This window comes from Thamnophis sirtalis, unplaced genomic scaffold (assembly GCF_051295495.1).
Source record: "Thamnophis sirtalis isolate CommonGarterSnake01/CBP01778 unplaced genomic scaffold, rThaSir2_p1.2 scaffold_1, whole genome shotgun sequence".
In the NCBI taxonomy this organism is placed as follows: domain Eukaryota; kingdom Metazoa; phylum Chordata; class Lepidosauria; order Squamata; family Natricidae; genus Thamnophis; species Thamnophis sirtalis.
This window is the reverse complement of record NW_028261381.1, coordinates 39,646,388-39,665,869: the sequence shown is the minus strand read 5'-3', so window position 1 is coordinate 39,665,869 and position 19,482 is coordinate 39,646,388. Positions and strand designations below refer to the sequence as shown.

Here is a 19,482-nt window from a genome sequence, read left to right as displayed (position 1 = left end):
TAAATTCCAGCATACTTGAATTTCATGCTTAACTCTTTCCTGCTGAACTCAGAGGAGCCCAGGAACTGAACAAAGCCTCATGCCCTGCAGCTTTAAATTTAAATATAATTTAAAATTTAATTTATTTATTTATTTTTAAAAAAGCAAAGTCTTCAATTTTTTGGGCTTTATCATCCCCAGTGCCTCCTCCTGCTCATATCATAGGTAAAACAATATTGATTAACTACTAAAAATGATAGAATTTGGATTTTCTTAACTATGAAGAGATGAAATAAAATTGTGCAGAATTTTGCTGTGATCTATGTAAGAATATAATTAAAGTGGAAGTATTTAAGTGCATATTTTCACTTAAACAATTCCACTTTAACTATATTCTTACATAGAGGATCCTATTTATCCAATCTCTCTCTTTCTTTCTCTCTCTCTCTCTCTTTCTCTCTCCCATCTGTCTGTCTGTCTTTCTTTTATCTATCTATTCTTTCAATGTATACAGGTGCAAACCACCTTCATTCAATATCAACCCAAAATTAAATGAAAGGTCTGAAATCTTACAAGCTTTCGCAACCACATCAGCAAATCATTCTTATTTACTCTCCATGTTAATAAAAGAGAAGCATGACACTTCTGAAAACAAAATTGTAAAATACAGAAAATTTGGTTTGACATTTTTTGTTCCCCAGAGGAGGGACTGCTGCTAACAAAAGTATTTCTTACAAAAGCTTGATTGCTTAAGACACAAAATATTAAGACAGAAAACACTTTAGGACACAGCCATGTCACCAGCTGTTACTCATTCCTAATGAAATTGTTAAGTAATATGTTTATAAGTAGGTCAGTGAAACTTTTGAATCTCAGAAAGTGTTTCATTTGTGGTTTCTTTTACCCCTTGGTAATGTAGAATTAAATTAAAACAAGGCAATTAAATAAGTGTCAAAAATCAATATCTATCTATCTATCTATCTATCTATCTATCTATCTATCTATCTATCTATCTATCATCTACCTATCATCTACAGTATCTCTCTAAGTGGTTCTATCTACAATCTCGCTCTTTTTCCCCATCCACCCATCTCTAATTTAGAGAGCCATCATGCTCCATGTACCATAAGCAGAGTACCTTATCTTAAACCATATTTCCATTGTTTTTTTCTTCTCTCTGTTGCTGTCAAAACTGTTTAAATATTAAATACTGATATTTTAATAAAAATTGAAGAAAATTATTAAATAAGAAGGAAACAGAATAAGTAATTTCCCCCTTTGTCCAGCAAGTACAAACAACTTTAATAACATATCACCTCTCTTAAAAAACAAGCATCTCTTCATCCCATATCTCACTTCATTCTGTATAAACATTTTTTAAAAATCTCATCTACCATCCTAAGTAGGCAAAATCCATTAGGATTAGCAGAAAAAACAAATTGACTATCATAAACTTGATCTAATAAACCTACTTGAATTCTTTCCTTTTATATTTGTATCACTTTTTCCTATCATTAAACAAATTCTCCAGACCAAACATCATTCAAGTGTAGTCAGTAAAAAGTCAAACAAAAGTTACCAGATATTACAACATAACAATTTTAATTTTAATCAAATAAAATTTAAAATACAGCAAATTAACTCATTCCCATATAATTGTTGTCAATTAAAAAAACCCTTTAAACATCATCATCATCCACTCCTGGTCAGTAAAACTCCATTATTTTTTTTCAATAATCATAACCTATCTATTTTAACCTTGCTCAAATAAACCAACCATATTACTTCTCCTTTTTTCCAACAACCTTAATCTTTAGCCCAATATCTCAGAGGCTACCACAAAGAAGAGGGAGTCAAGCTATTCTCCAATGCAGCTGAGGGCAGCACAAGAAGCAATGAATGGAAACCAATCAAGGAGGGAATCAACCTAGAACTAAGGAGAAATTTCTTGACAGTTTAATAAGTGGAACAACTTGCCTCCAGAAGTTGTAAATGCTACAACACTAGAAGTTTTAAAGAAGAGATTGAATAACCATTTGTTTCCTGCCTAAGCAGGGGGTTGGACTAGAAGATTCCAAAGTCCCTTCCAACTCTGTTATTCCATCCCATCCCATTCTATTCCATCTTATCCCATTCCATTCCATTCCATTCTATTCTAATTGGTTAATGAATTCAGTACTTAGACAGCTACCAATCACACCACTGGGGGAGAAATCATATCTAAAAGAACCTGGAATTGGATTCAAAGCTTACCATAAAAACACAATAGTCTGAGTAACCATAGCCAGGCCATAGTCCAACTCTTCTTAACACTGTTATTTCACACACGTCTAAATTCGCACACAAGTCTAAATTCGCACACAAGTCTAAATGTGAATTGATCTGGTAATGGTATGTTCTTCTAAACCTTTTAAAAAAAATACTTTAAAGACACAAGACTTTTAAATATCTTGTGTAAGGGTAAAATTTTGCAATGAGCGCATATTAATTTTATTTACCTGAAAACCGCCACTAGTACAGTTCAGAGGGAATGTGCTGAATTGAATTATTTTCAGTTTATCCTTGCATGTTAAATGTTTGATTTGAGTGTATTCTGACTTCTAAATATATTTCCAGCTATCTCGTCACAGACGGAATCATTCCCAACATAATATACCACATCTTGATTGCCTTGTTCCATTGGAAAAACAGGTAAGCAGTTGCATTATAGCTATTACAATGTATTGTGGATTTTATAGTTTAGCTTTTATTAACAAAAACAGAACACATGTTTGAAAGATGAATACATGTGGATGAAGATTCCTTATTATCTTAACAGGATAAAAGGGAACTAAAGACCTAAGCAAGATTGGCCAATGATACACAGTTTAAATTATCCATTCATTTAAGACAACTAAAAATGATATTTCAGCATTCTTAGTAAATATTTATTTGAGTAATACTGCTTTCTCAAGAACAGTAAAATAATAGTGTACAATAGAGGCATGAATTTATCTTCGTATTATCCTTGCTACTTGCCTACAGGTATATAGATAAATCTGCTATACATAAGAGCTTGATATTTTTTTTAAAAAAAATATGAAACCAATTTTGGAAGATGGCATTTATTGGTAAAATTTGGGGGATAAAAAAAGGGGAATTGAATTCTCTTTGCTGTTGTCCTACATGTACTATGACTATGGAGCCACAATTAAATGGAAAGCTATGCTATTTTTTATGATTATTGCCACCAAAAATTAATTAATATTAGAAGTATAGTGACTGTTAGCAACTAACAATATTATTAGTATTAGTACATTTTTAACTAAGAATTTTTTTCCCCAGACAGATCTTACATTTCTGGGGTAATATAGTTGTAACTAGAAAAAGTCAAAGTAACAGTTTTATTATCTAAGTACAAGGAAAATGATCAATTGGAAGAATGGTAGTATAAGGCAAGTATAAAGCAGACCAAGTAAGCAAGTTGCAACTGCTTAATTTAATAATAAGAGATGCTCAGTTTTAGTCCAATAGCCACACAATACATAGGTTTATCTCTTACAATAACCTTCTTCAGATATTCTCGCAAGTACGATATGTTTTGCAGCTAGCTAATGCCCTACAAGGAGATTTTTTAAAAAAATATTGAACTTGTATACTGCAAAACTCCCAATTTATGCATGTTTATACTGCTTTTTCATTATTATAAAAAAGATTGAAAATTGGAGTCTATAATAGTTTTTAGTTATGCTTTCTATTGCCATGTTTGTATACTTAAAAGTATAAAATTGCTTATGATCTTTCAGTATGTCATATATTGCATGCAAATCCTTTCCATATGAATGTTGCCTGATCCCACTGCATAGAATGCAGTGAAGAAAAATGAAAGTCATAGAATCATAACATTCAAAGGGATTTTGGAGGTCTACCACAGCAGGAATCTTCATACCATCCAGATGTCTAAATTTTACTTGAAAACCTCCCATTACAAAACACCACAAATGGAGACTATTCTGTTGTTATATTGTTCCAACCATCAGGAAATTTTTCCTTAGTTTGATTTCTGGGAGGAAAAGTGCAGAATTGAAGAAAGCTCTGCTGAGAGTTGAGACAACAATTGCATTAGATCAAAGAGCTGATGAGTGGACTGGCTTCTTGCAATCTCTCTCCAGACAAGGAGAGGATGTAGGATCACCCACAAATGCTCCAGTTAGTTGCTTCTCCTATAGGGGTGCCAATACAGTATTTTCTATTGGGTTTAGAGAGCCATCTTGCTTAAACTGTGAGCAACACTTGTGAAAGGACACTGTGTTCTTTTCTAACAACTTTTGGAAATTGCTTGTTAACTGTTTTTCAGCTATTAGGAACTCTTGGAGTTTGATAGCAGCAAGAGAACTTCCTTCAATTCTTAGCAAAAGTTTTACATTCAAGTTTAAGAACTTAAAACAATAGATCTTAAAAGGGTGATTAGAATGTTAATTTTGGAAAGTTACCAATGGATAAAGATCTGGATGGACTTGAGAATAGATTTTGAAATTAATTATAACAATCCTTATAGTGGGAAAATGCTATAATTTTGAAGTCTTTAAAAAAATGATAGGATGACCGGACACTAGAGAGAACCAGAAGGATTTAAGATTATAATTAAAGGAGAAGACTTAAATTTGACTTACTAAACAGAATGGGTAGTTGTGATGGTTCAGCGGTTAAACATGCTAAACTTGTCAGCTGGAATAGTTGATAGCCCAGATTTGAGACCCAAACTTGCTGCAGCTCTTGCTCACCCAGCACTTCAAAAACATGAAGTAGATAAATAGGTATCACCTTGGTGGGAAGGTAATAGTGTTCCATGCATCTCAGGGTATAGTCATGCTGGCCACATGACCACAGAAGTGTTTTCAGATAACACTGGCTCCCTAACCTAAGAAGCAGAGATGAACACTGTCCCCTAGAGTTGGACACAACTGGACAAGGGAAACCTTTACTTTTATCTTTAAACGGAATAGAACAAAAGATGTTAATATTGGACGTATGAAGATATTTGTGCAGTGAATAATTATAAGAGTGTCTGCCATTATACTTACATAGACAGGGTACAAAGTTATGAAAAGGAAATAGTTTTACTAGACAAGACTGAACTTGATCTGAAAATAATCTTAAAAAGGACAGCTACAAGAATGATATGGAAAAATATGCTACATTGGATATATTAATGAAACGGATCGATGTTAATAATGAAAAGGGATATACAAATAACAATCCAAAATAACGATGGGGATAACTTTTCTATCTCGGATTTACAAAAGAAACTTGTTAAAGTTTAGAAGGATCTTGTGAGAAGGGATTTGAAGGGATGAAAGATCAAGATTATTAAAAGTATAGGAAAAGAATCTAAAGTTGGTATATTTACTCAAGATTAACACGTATGTATGTATGTATGTATGTATGTATGTATGTATGTATGTATGTTTTTTAGGTCTTGTAACCCATAATAGACTTAAGCTGATCAGGACTGAACAAGGGTTTAGAATTTTGTTTATAGATAAGAGATGAGATTTGAGAAGAAGCAATCATTCCTTATATTTTAAGAGAAAATAACTTACTAAAATTGTTTATACTTGTGATGAAGGGGGAAGTAATTTTTTATATATTTAATATCATCTTTTGTCACTTTTCTTTCTTTTGTCTTTTCTGCACTTTTCTTTTTTTCTTTCATTTTTAATATGTATTTGTTTTTATCTTTTAATTGTAATGTTCAGCAATATTGCTATTTTTTTTAAAAAAATGTCCTTATTTCAAGTTTGTATTTCAGTCTATAAATTGTCCATCCACTAATTCTTTTTTTCTGATGGGCTATGGCAAATTAAACTGCATATGTACATCATTCCTTTGTATTGAACCTGCAATTATTTTTAGATGAATGAGGTTACAGTCTCCATGGAATTAGCAACCCTATATAATTAGAGTGCCCAGCACCCAGAGAATTATAACCATGCTCAACTGAATAAGGTCTTACCCTCACTGCCAACTTTCCCCATTAATATAAGGAAGTCAGGATAAAAAGACGGACTATAACATAAATTCCCATCTCCCTTCTATATGTTCCATTACCTGTAAAGTGAAATGAGATCCTGGCTAAATATCTATCATCATTGCATTCATGTATTAATTTGTGAAGGAAATCTTTGTCAATGGGAGTGTTTCTTTATTCCAGGAAGAAATAATTATCCCCAACTTAATTAACTATCAATGAGTTCTAGATCAGATTCCTGAAATAAATCAACATATCTCTATTATTTCTAAAGTCATTTTCATGTGCATTTCATAATTTCTCTTGCCATTATTAAAACATATGCATAGTAGATTCAAATAAATATACCACAGTACCTCTAAAGAAATGAATACATACTAGCTAGTCAGTCAGTCAGTCAGTCAGTCAGTCAGTCAGTCAGTCTGTCTGTCTGTCTGTCTGTCTATCATCTATCTATCTATCTATCTATCTATCCAGAAACTAAGGCCCTTGAATTTTCTGCCTTCTTTCTCTATTAATTTCTTTCCATCTCTCTCTCAACGTTTTCTTCACTGGAAAGGTACAGAAAGGGCAGCACTGAAAAAAACACACACAAACAAATGATGGATATTTATTGAGGCAGAAGAGATAGCAAGTGCTGTAAGGCCATTTCATGTTCAATAATCTCATGTCATCCATCTGTGAAATGGCTGAAAAGATAACTTGAATTATCTTGGAGGGACCGTGATGAAACTATTTTAACAGATGGTTCCCAGCACAGCCGACATACGTCTAATGTGGTCAGGTTCAGATGTACTAATCTTAATTTCTGAACTCTGCTCATATGCCCTAAGACCAAGGGGAGAGATATAATGAAGGCAAGAAGCAATCCTAATGTTTATTTTTTGCCACTTTTAAATTTGCATTAATACAGTATTGCAATTTTTGGTTATTTCTAGCTTCTATTGGATAAACTGACCTCCCCAATTTTGTTCCTTCCAAGATTCCCATGTTGTATTTTCCATCTTGGGCAAGGCCTGTCCTTACTAAGTTCAATGGCACTATTAGTCCAATACTTGGAGCTCACTAGGTTTGAAAATTTTGACTAAATTACAGAGGCTAGGAATAACAAAGAAATCTCAGCTAGGATAAATAGAAGTTTTTTCCAACTCAAATGTTAGCTAGAGGAAAATAATTTCCTTGTCAATATCCTAAATTTGTACAGTGTAACTATACAAGATAACAAAGGAGAAGATGAATAAATCACATGTTTATTGCAAAAATGATGCTACGGAGTGGAGAGAAGATAGAATAGAATATTCTTTATATTAATTATATTACTTAATATGAACTAATTTATGGGAACTTAATTGAAAGTCATATCATCTCAGTATTGAACAATACAGATATAGAAACAAGGGTGATACAATGTTTTTTATTTTAAAGCAATGACCCCGAGAAGTTTGAATGGCATAAACATTTGTACCTTGAACAAGGGTTTTAAAATTCTTAGGGGCTCATGAAGAATATGCATTACATAGCATATGTTTTGCCCAACATGTTTGAAAGTATCAGCTGTTCATATGCTTTTGTGTTTACATTTGAAAACTTGCTAATAAAAACAAACAATATTATAAATGAATCTTTTATAGCCCATTGCTTGAATATTTGAATTTTAAAATGTCTATTAAGCCAAGAGACATATTATATTCTTAAAGATAGTCTGTGAGGTTATGCTACAATGCACCGTTCAGCCAACCCACATTCTTTGATGTTGATGATGTTGTGTACATCACATACTGTGTGTCCCCAAAAACAAGACAGGGTCTTATTTTCTTTTGACCCCTGAAATAAGTGCTTGGCCTTATTTTTGGAGAGGTCTTATTAATTTGAAGTGTAGGAGGCGGCGAGCGTGGTCACCTCATGACTGCTGCTGTATTGCAATATTTTTGGGGAGGACTTATTTTAGCACATGCGCTCAAAAGCCCAATTGGGCTTATTATCTGAGGAGGGTCTTGTTTTCAGAGAAACAAGGTATATATGTCATGTATACACATAACATGCATTGATAGTTGAGCTCAATCATTATAAGACATTATAACACGTGAATCATCTTTGTATAGGGCCTCAAGCCTGCCACATATTCAAACATTTACTACTGTGGGAAACTGGGAGTGGGGATTGATGGAGCATGGGAGATATGTAACCAAAATGACATTCCTTCTCAGAAAGTCAAAATATCTTCTCCCTGCACCTAGATGGGTGTGGATGGGAGGAATCTTCCTTCATGGCAATGACTGATTGGATCATGCAAAGAACCTATGGGTGTTGGGGCAGGGTCTTTAACTTTCAACTGAGTGGAGAAAACCTGGAAGCTTTCAGATTTGGGTTTCCCCAGATGTGCCAACATGGCTCTTCTAATAAATTTGAACTTTGAGGAATCTCTAGCCTCAGACTCTTATTGGATTGAGGATGCTATTTGGAACCCTGACATTAAGCTCTGACCATAGTGAAGTATAAATTCTACAATTTTACTTTAGACATTTTTTAGACTTTGATCTCCTGTGATCAGATCCCTTCTTAGCTACTGTTACCAATCCTGGCTTCCACGTTTTAAAAAAGATTCTGAGAAATTAAAATAGGATTAGAGAAGGGAAAGGAATGTACTAGAAATCAATTTTTATGAAGAGAAATGGAAGAAGATGAGCAGTGTGATGTCCCTTTTTAAGTGCCTGAGAAGATATTGCATAAGGAAGAAGGTCTTCAACTGTACCTTCTTGTTCTAGACACAGAGTAATAGATGTAAGTTAGAGGAAAATCTATTTTGACACTTAGGAATTTTTTTTTTGCTAACAATAAGAGCAGTTTGACAATGGAACCAATTGTCCAGACAGATGGTATGGTTCCCATTCATTGAATGCATTCAAGTGGAAGCTAAACAGGAATTATGCCATCAGAAATAACAGTATAGTGGAATGAATAAACATTGTACATCAACTTCTTTATTACAGATTATCAAAGAAGGCTATCTTCTAAAGGCTAAGATTGCAGATGAAGGCAAGAAGCTAAGGTAGGTGACATTAAATAATTCTAATATAGACAGAAGTGCAAAGCAATGTTATTTGACTTGGGATTCAGAGAACAGGCAACCATCAAGCTTGGTCTGTAGATCAAGTTCATTTTTCCCAATAAGTTTCTTCAAAAGTTCAAAGAGCTGTAAATTATGCCTCCACTTCCCCCCAAAACTCTTCAAACATCAGATCTTCCATAATTTCATTATCAAGTTGTCATTTTTAATGTAAAGAAGAAACTTGTTCTGATTCTATGGATGATGCAACTTTGTTCCTTAAGTTGAGTCTTGCTCTACAGTCTTGAATTTTAAATTTATCCATAATTATTGCATAGGATGCAAAGTGTAATTGAAGTGTAAGCCTGGAATAATGTCCCTAGAAAGCAGAAATGGAGAACATACTGAAGCTCTCTATAATTTGTAGTGTTAGGGGAAAAAAAGTTTATGAGGCAGAGAGAAGTTGTCTGTGTGCCATTCCCGTTTCCACTTCAGCCTGAGAACTTAAAACTCTCTGTGATGTAGACCACTCTCCAAGTGGTGATATTTGAATATGGAAAATGCATCAAGAGATTTCGGGGCTAGAATAATAGATATTAGAGCAACTGAAATTTCAACTCTTTTATGTTTGGCTTCTCATGTCTGTATTTCCTGATAGCAATTTTGACATCCACAATCACGGGGTGGGACTCAATTTTTTTTACTACTGGTTATGTGGCTGTGGCATGGCTTGTAGGCATGGCAGGGGAAGGATATGTAAACTCTCCATTTCCACCTCACCCCAGGGCAAGGATACTCTAAAATTTCCATTTCCATCCCACTTCAGGGCAAGGATACTGTAAAATCTCCATTCCCTCCCCACTCCAGGGGAAGGTTCCTTTAAAATCCCCATTCCCTCCCCACCTCACTAATCTGCTTTCCAGCTCTATTTTCCTGTGCAGGGCAACAGAAAAAGACCCAGCCGATCACCTGGGACTTGGGAAGCAGCGAATAGATGGGGGCGGAGCCAGCCAGAGGTAGTATTTGCCGGTTCTCTGAACTACTCAAATTTTCTGCTACTGGTTCGCCAGAACCAGTCAGAACCGGCTGAATACCACCTCTGCACAGTCAATTCAGATGGTCATTGGCTGAGATAATATAGTCTCATGGATGTATCAACTCAGTTTTAACCAGAGGGTGAAATCTTGCTCTTTTTCAAAGGGTTATATTCTGATGTGGAACATTACGTGAAAAGTCTTTTAAGTAAACTGTTGAGTAAGTTAAATAGTCTTGTGTTGTAGCTCGGTAGGAGCCTTTGGAGCTGCTATCAGACTCTGACACAGAAACCTCCTGTGAGTGGTTTCAGGATGCTCACAGGAGAGGATAACGAGCAGCTGTGGCTCATTAAGGATCTCCTCCTGCGGATAAAAGACTGATGGTGCCACGCCCTAGTTGCAGAAGACAACGTTCGTTCTCCGTTCATGTGTAACCATTGAGAAAAGCATTTGGATAAGTGTCTTGATTTATGTAATTCTGTTTGGTATTAGCTTGAGTGAAGACTTTTTGCCAGAGCCTTTTATCTGTGCTTATTTTGGGCTCGCAGCCAGCTCGAGCTGGGATTGATAAAGACATTCCTTTGCAAGCTTGGTTTGGCTTTCGTTTCTGAACGAACAAGGTGGGAGGTCAGAACAGTCTTGTAAAAAGACTATATCCTTATAGTAGTGATAAATACAATCGCCATGCAGATGGGCCTGCCTCCATATCTCTGTTGCTTTTAATTAGCGCTGACCTAATATGCATTGTCCAATTATGAAGGACTCTGGTCTTTTTGCATTTTTTTAATAGATTGTACTTTTATACCATTCTTCAGCCAAAGGAAACCTTTTCTGTGCAATATGCTCCTAGAGGCAGAGAAAAACGCCACATTATATATCATAGTTAAGCAAAGAATTAAACACCAGTTACCAATTCAGCCCCACCAAGGATCCAAATATACCAAAATACAATCAAAAGACATTTATGTTATGCTTTTTAAATGTACATCTGTCATGGTTTAGGTTTACTGTATACATCCACACCTATGAAGACAAAAATAAGAGGTCTAAAATGTAGGGGGGGAGTGTTTCCCCCCCTTCAATTATCACTTCCTGTTATTAAGGTAAAATTCAGGAACGTTGAAAGTGCCAACATTCTTCTGCTAAACTTGGAATTGTCGGGGGAAACTTCAAAAATCTGTATCTTTAAGGAAATAGAGCCATATAAACCACATTGATCTTATAATGTGCTGCCATCAGGTGTCCATTTCCTAGAATGCAAATATAATGACCAAAGGAAGACTGCTCTGGAAAGTCATTGATTTCAATTTTAAAAAGGAGCTGAAACTCTGAAGCTGTATCTCAGGCAGCTGTGAGATCAATGTTTTATCACTGTATTTATATGTAGCAATTTTATGGTTCAGATGGGTTAAATCTGACTGCTGCAGGATTGTTGTTGTTGTTGTTGTTGTTGTTGTTGTTGTTATTTTGCATCATTTTTCTCTTGCTTTCTGAATGATGTCCCCTAATGTTTTTTGTTTTGATACTTAGGTTTCTAACCAAATTGTAACAATGAGTCATTCATTCATATTCTCTCTCTCTCTCTCTCTCTCTCTCTCTCTCTCCCTCTCTCCTCCTCTCCCCCTTCTCTCTCTCTTTCTCTCTTATTATTTGCTGCCAATTGAATGGCTGCTGTCATTCACCCCTCTGCACCTGTGTAAAACTTCGGCTGAACTGTTTTCTCTTGATGGAGAAAATGATAATTAGGTTTATTTATATTTTTATATCATATTTATATTTTTGTGCATCTTTCAGAGTGCTCTGGGCCTGTAGTTAATTTTAATATACGATCTTGATGATGCAGTCACTTTATCTCTGACCGTTTGGCCTAAGGCAGAGTATGCAAGAGAAAGCAAAGAAAACTGAACATAAGTTACATGAAAACTAAAGTGTTTAATAAAAGACACAGTAATTATAAGCATAATTGGAAAATAAATAATATTTGGAAATCATCATCCAATCTTCCCCAAGTTGGGAAAACCAAAGAAAAATTGTCATAATTTGACCCTTAAGGCTATCTAATGGAATACTTTATTTTCCTGTGTGCCTACACAATTATTTAATTTCTAAAATTATAAAGTTTCATAAGTATCAGCAAAGTATCAAGTCTTTTGCTGAATGGCACATCGGTCTCTGCATAACAGATCTAAGAACCGTATAATAAACTTGGATTAAATATACAAGTAGATAAATATGCAACTGGACACCCACTTTTTTGGACTGGTACAAGGTCTCCTGCTTTTGCAGGGGGTTGGACTAGAAGACCTTCAAAATCCCTTCCACTTCTGTTATTCTGTTAAGTGCTATTCTTCTTTGAGCTGTATGTCAAATGTTCTGCTTCCTCTATAGGGGCATGTTTGAAAATTTGACAGATATTGGCTAAAATTAAATTGTATGGGAGGCTCTGTTCACCTGTCCCCCACCCCACTTCTTGTCATCATTAAATGTATTTCTTCCTTGAAAAAATACTTAAGTAATTGTTGCTTTTCAGGCTCAATTCAATATGAGAAAGTATCTTTGGAGTTCAAGCAGGGTGTGTGATTTACCAAACCACTGCACTGTAACTCCCCACGATGGTAAGGACAATATATGAAGAAAATCTTTTCTCCTAGTAAGTTCTTTCAAAGTTCTTGTTTTATACACAAGGGCATTTTCATTGCTAGGCTTAACACCATGCCATGTATGGTTCACTGTCCCTTTACAAACTAACTGTGCCCTCTTTGGAGGAATCAGATAAATTAGCTAACAAAGAGTTGGAAGAGACCTTGGAGGTCTTCTAGACCCTTTGCTCAAGCAGGAAATCCTATACCAGTGATGGCTAACCTTTTCCGGACCGAGTGCCCAAAGTATGCACACGTGTGTGCAAATGAGCACATACCTGAACTCCCAAAATGCAATGTGCATGTGCTCCCCTGCATGAGTACCACCCCCGCTCATGCATGCCGCTCCCACATATGTGCCCGCACCCCCTGCATGTCCCACCTTCCCATGCATGCGTTGCAGAAACTCAAAGAAAGGGCAGTAGGAGGGATGTACGCATGATCAGCGAAGCTGAACTGGGGTGACAGCTCTCGTGCCATCAGAGAGGGCACTGCATGCCACCTCTGGCCTGTGTGCCATAGGTTTGCCATCTCGGGCCTATATCATTCTAGACAAAATGTTGTCCAATCTCTTCTTACAAACCTCCAGTAATGGAGTGCTGACAAGTTCTGGAGGCAAGCTGTTTCACTGGTTAATTGTTCTCACTGTCAGGAAAATTTCCCTTAGTTGTAGGTTGGTTCTGTAGTTGATTAGTTTCCATCCATTACTTCTTGTCCTGCCTTCAGGTACTTTGGGGAATAGGTTGACATCTGCTTCTTTATGGCAGCCCCTTAAATATTGGAACACTGCTATCATGTCATTCTAGTCCTTCTTCTCATTAAACCAGACATATCCCATTCCAGCACCTGTTCTTCGTGATTTTGCTTCCAGTCCTCTAATCGCTCTTCTCTGATCTTCCTAGAGTCCCAACATAATTTTTATATTGTGGAGACCAAAATTTGAGGCAATATTCTTCATGTTTTCTTGCATTGACTTATGCATCAATCTTGGCACCCTTCCCCTCATCTTTCTTCTCCTTCTCCTCTTTCTCCTTCTCTTTTTCTTCCTTCTCCTAATCAGCTTCTCCCATGTATATTTTTGCCCTCAATTTATTTAATAAAATATATTTGTCTGCTACTTCTCTGAGTCCTAAACCCTGTGGAAAGCTAATCTACAAAAGTAGTTGTGATCCTCACAACAAAAGCATGAGATTAATTGATACATTTCTTTATATATGGCATTTAAGGAAAAACTGGACTTACTCTCGGATTGTTCTCACTGGACGGAAAATGGAATTCTTTAAGGAATCGAAACAGCCAGCTGTGCCCAATCTGGTAAGCAGTTATCTTTCTCCTGTCCCATCTTGTCAGAAGTGCTATTGAAAAAAAGTTTGGCATGATGGGAAAAAAATGCAGAGTTGCTAAGTCTCAAGACTTCTGAGAGCAGATGTAAGAAAATGGCTCAATAAACTTTTAATCAGATGAGAGAGGAAGGGAAATAGAACTCAGCGTATCTTTTATTAAGAGGTGCTTTTTGAGAATAATTGCAAAGTGAGACGGATGGTGAGTGGCTCTCTTGTAATGCGGAGGTAACGCTTTAAATTAAGGTGCCAGTTATAAATGCTTTATTCTTATTTATGAAATGATCTCTAAATGCAACTACTTCCTCAAATAATGTATTATAAAGTGTGTTATAAAATGCATTAGTAATAAATGCTTAACGGATGATGCGATGAGAATCTGTTGCAAAGAATATTATAAGATGTAAATTGTATTAAACCCTGTGTTTGCATCTTTAATACATGAATTTAAGTTGCTATTGAGCTTGCTATAAAGTGGCTTGCATATCATAAATAATAATAAAGTAGTTATAAATTGCACCTTAATACAGGGTGTTACCAAAGAGCAAAACAGTGTAACTTAGCAAAGTGATTTTTATCTTCATATAAATGTGACATTTTCTGTTTCTGCCTAACATTTTCTGAATGTGCCTTATGATTCTATCTAATAGACTTAATGCATCTCTAAGCAGAATTCAATGGGCTTCATTCTTTTAATGTACCTCAAAGAGAGGTTGCTTTCTGCCTTTGCAGAAACATTGTGGAAATAACCGTGGCCTGTTTCCTTTCCAGGCTAGAAAGAATGTCTTTTTCTCTGGATTCCAAAAAGAAGAACAATCCAGAAAAATTCCCCCCAAAATGTATAATTAGCTATTAGTAGGTAAAAATGGAAGGCAGAAAAATGAGAGGGGAGAAAGAAAAGAAGTATGGGGAGGGGGGGAGAGAAGGGAGCTATAAGAATGTTTTACAAAGGTTTTTCTTTTATTTTTTCACCTTTTTCGCTTTTTTAATCTTTTTATAGCCATCATATGGTTTAATTTCACTTCTAATGAAATGTTTATTTTAAAAATGAGTAGGTATTCACTTTCTTTTTGTTTGTTTTAACTTTTCTGTTGTTTGTTTAATTTATGAAAATGTGAATAAGAACAGCAATCCAGAAACATATTCGATTATAGCTAAAACAAGGAAATAGAGGTTAAATGGTTATAATTTTAAACAAAATCGGTAACAAAATATGGGTTTATTGGAAATGGTTTTGAATGTGATGCTCAAGGATCCACAAATTATTTTGGGGCTTCTTTCTTTCTTTCTTTCTTTCTTTCTTTTTTCTTTTGAGATAACATTGAAGGAGGCAGGAGGCAGGGTTGAATCATCAATTTTATTTGTGAAAGTTTCAAAAGCATTCAGGAAATAAGGAGCAAAAAGCATGCATTTATTTGGCCTTTACTTTGATGAAATCAAAACAAACAAACAATACCTTTACCAGGAAAAATTAGCAATTTTACTCCTGAATTTCTCTAGTGCCACTTTGGAATATTCTCAGGACCACAAAGACTGTTGTCTTGTTACATAAGTAATATAATAGATTTGTTTCATTTGTCCCACCTCCAACTTCTCTGATGAGCCACTGCAAATTAGATTTCATTATGTGATATCATAAAGACAATTGAAGGATAAGATACAGGTAGTCCATGATTTACAATCAAGGGGGGGAATCAAGTCCCATTTATGATTGGGCCTGGAACCTCCCTCATTAAGCAAGATGGTTGTCAATTGATTTGTATCCAATTTTACAATATTTTTGCTGTGATCATTAAATTATCACATATTTGTTAAGTGACCTTGGCTTCCCCCACTGACTTTGCTTATCAGAAGTCAGCTAGAAAAGGTGCAAAAGTGACCTAAGGACATTGCAACTGTCATATATACATGCCAGTTTCCAAGCACCTGAATTTTGATCATGTGACCATGGGACTGCTGAAATGATTGTAAGTATGAGCACTGATTGCAAGTCATACTTTTCAACACCGTTGTAACTTCAATCATTAAATGAATGGTTATAACTTGAGGACTCCCTGCCATATTACCCCAGAATCAGCATTATCCTCATTGTAAATCAACTCTCTTTGGTATTTTCAACATAGGCATTTGAAAATCCATAATAAAATATTTTATAAAAGTGACTTACTTTTCAAACATACTATATACTGTGTCTTGCAAAAACAAAAGGATCGGAGAATCAGATCATTCAGCTGAAAATGATTAACCAGATACATTTATAAACCATGAAATATATTTTATATAATTTGCCTTTGATGAAACCATAATATATAAATAAGTTAACTTCTTGTCTTCTATTTATGGTATCCAACTATCATATTCAGATATTGATGGAGGAGGAGTACACCAATATCACAATCCCAATTTTGTTTCCAGGGATATGTGAATTAATTGTTATTTCCTAGATTTATCTAATATAGACAACTGACAATCACATTTTAGCTCAAAATTTCCATTGTTCTGCAAGACAGTTGTTAAGTGAATTTTGCTCCATCTTACGACATTTCTTGCCATAGTTATTAAGTGAATCACTGCAGTTGTTAAGTTACTAACATTGTTGTTAAATGAATCTGGCTCCCCCATGGACTTTGCTTCACCCCGGAACACTGCAACCATCATACATTCCAGTTGCCCAGGGTCCAAGTTTTAATCATGTGAAAAATGGTTATAAGCTACTTTTCCCATTCCATTGTAATTTCAAGTGGTCACTAAACAAATAGTTGTAAGTTGAGGATTACCTGTACAGATGAATGCAATATTGAAACAATACACTTCATCATAGTAGAACTATCAATAAAAACTGTCCCATATTCAATATGTCAGAATTGGAATTTCAATATCCATATACATATATATATATATATATATATATATATATATATATATATATATATATATATATATATATATATATATATATATATATATATATATATATATATATATATATATATATATATATATATATATATATATATATATATATATATATATATATATATATTGCTTCCAGCTACATCAAGCAGAATTTGGAAGAGTGATTTATGTTGTTGTAGGATTAAAAAAAAGCTATTAGATTGGGGAAGTAAAGGCATATACAGAAAAGCACCCAAGATCTTATTTCATTAGTGTAGTTTTCTTAGCAGAACAGAAATAAATGTACATCGTATTCAGTCGACAGTAAATAAAACAATGACCAAACATTTCCGCACTATAGAGGTTAGCCTAGCTGTTTCATTACATTGTTTTATTAATGGGTGAATTCTCCCATTGTCAAAGTATGCCTGTTAATAATGTAAAAGATTTTTTTTTAACTGTTACAGGCCTAGCAGGAAGAAAAAAAAAGGTTCCTAGCAAAGGAACTCTGGAGAGAAGCTTATTTGCTTTTGATGCAGATTAATGTAATTTTCTTTCTTTTTATTTTAAAAAAATCATCCTGCCATAATTTTTTGATAGCACAAAGGAAATAAACGTAAACTTCTGATCTGATTAAAAAATTGTTTACCAATTTTACTTTTAAGAATGGTTTATTTTGGAGAATGAAAGAATCCAACCATTAATTCAATAATGTAATGAAGTCAATGTTCATTTGTGGCAGTATGAATTTAATAACGTAACAATTTTTACCAAGAAAATAATATGATTTTCCACAAAGATGGATATACTCTGCTTACAAATAAATTAATTCATTAATTCCTGATTAAAGGCTATGTTATAAATACAAAATATGAAATAAAACTGCATCCATGCAGAGTTCCATTTTTCAGACTGCATTCCAGTAATTCTTGCTTGATTGAGAATAGATGTTTTCTCATTTAATGTTTGTGGGTACAGAAATACAGTGCCAGTTTTAGTTAACAGAACATAATTGTTCTGACCTAGGCTTCCCAAGAGCATGAAGCAAACTCCTTGTCCCAACAAAAAACCCTTTTATTAATTTACTGTTAATTCTGCTCATTCATATCCAACAAAGCCTTTTGAGGGAGGATTTACAGTCACAGACCTTATCTGGCCAGGCTGATATCTTCAAAACTTGGCAAGGAGTCTCGGAGAGTCATGAACCAATTAAGTGAATGAATTGTCTCCTGCAAACTCCACTCCCCTTTCGCTCCTTTTTTACTTCCTCTGGGAGGGGCCATGCATCATCCACCTGTGGCCTTATTCCCAAGTCAACCCCTGTTCTTTAGCTGTTTCCTTCAACTGGCAACTCTGTGCATGGGAACAAGGAACAGGCTCCAACTGTTCATTTGCCTCACTGATGTCTGACTCTGAAGGCAGCTGATAACTGGCATACAGCTGTGGCCCCCTCTCTGCCTCCAACACAGAGCCCTCATCAGAGCCTTCCCCAGACTCCAGGACTGGCCCATGTTCCTCCCCAACCTCCTCACTGTCTGAATCTGCTGCCAGCTCCGCTTGCCACTGGTGGGCCACAACAAGACTTTTTTTTCTTGGACTCTTATAAATTGATTTAATTATTTAATTAATGGCCACCCACTCCTCACCATGTGGCTGGGTGGTTAACAAACAACTAAAAACATCAACAAGATAACAGAAGTATCAATTAACAGTGATCTCTCTGTCTCATGTATTCCTAATGAATAAAACATTTTAAAATGAGCTCATCCTACTCCTGGCTCAGGCTTTGGGAGAAGACTCACAGGGCAAGCGCAGTCACAGAGGAGTCATGCCTCCTAGCTCCTATTGAATAACACTGTTTAATCAAAAGTACATGAAGCGGTAATCCTTGGGAAATGGACCATAATAATTGGAGAAACTGGGTGCCTGTCAGTGCCTAAGATGTAGGTAAGTAAGTAGGTAGATAACAGGAACATTATATTTTACAGGTAATTGCAACAATTCATTTAGAATAGGAGTGTCAAACTCAATTTCATTGAGGGATGCATCAGGTTTGTTTTTTACTTCAGGAAGGGTGGGGTGGGCATGGCCAGGATGGGCATGGCCAGCTTGCCATTACTCCTGTTGGGGATGCCTGAGTGCTCTGCCAGTTAAAATGGCCCTCCTGAGCTCCATTTTCACTGGCAGCGGAACCGCGGTCCAGTCCTTTGCTGTTGGCAAAGGTGGCCCCTGCAGGCTGGATTGGGCCCCCGGGCCTTGTGTTTGACATCCCTGATTGTCCAAAGTGATAACAGCATGGAAAAAAGTAACAAGATCATTTTTCTACATTTATGACCATTGCAGCATCCCCATGATCACATGATCAACATATGGATGCTCAAGTACTTTTGTTTCTACTTGGAAACCGCTTCTGGATTTTGTGTTTAACGTGGGGAAAAAATGAAAGTTTGGGTTTTACTGATTAGATAGATTTGTTGATATAAAAATGGCTCGTTTATACTACTATGTAAAAGGAAAAAGTTGAGGTTGGGTGTTACTA

The 19,482-nt window shown here is 35.4% G+C and overlaps 1 protein-coding gene across 1 annotated transcript in view; it reads left to right on the top strand.

Annotated features, from left to right (window-relative positions):
* The window catches only part of ARHGAP15 (Rho GTPase activating protein 15), a 464,603-nt gene that overhangs the window by 67,434 nt on the left and 377,687 nt on the right, over nucleotides 1-19,482 (top strand). Inside the window, exons 3-5 of the mRNA XM_087711786.1 lie at nucleotides 2,596-2,670; nucleotides 8,980-9,038; nucleotides 13,935-14,022. Of these exons, the coding sequence (XP_087567912.1) occupies nucleotides 2,596-2,670; nucleotides 8,980-9,038; nucleotides 13,935-14,022 (222 nt within the window). The remainder of the gene's footprint in view (nucleotides 1-2,595; nucleotides 2,671-8,979; nucleotides 9,039-13,934; nucleotides 14,023-19,482) is intronic.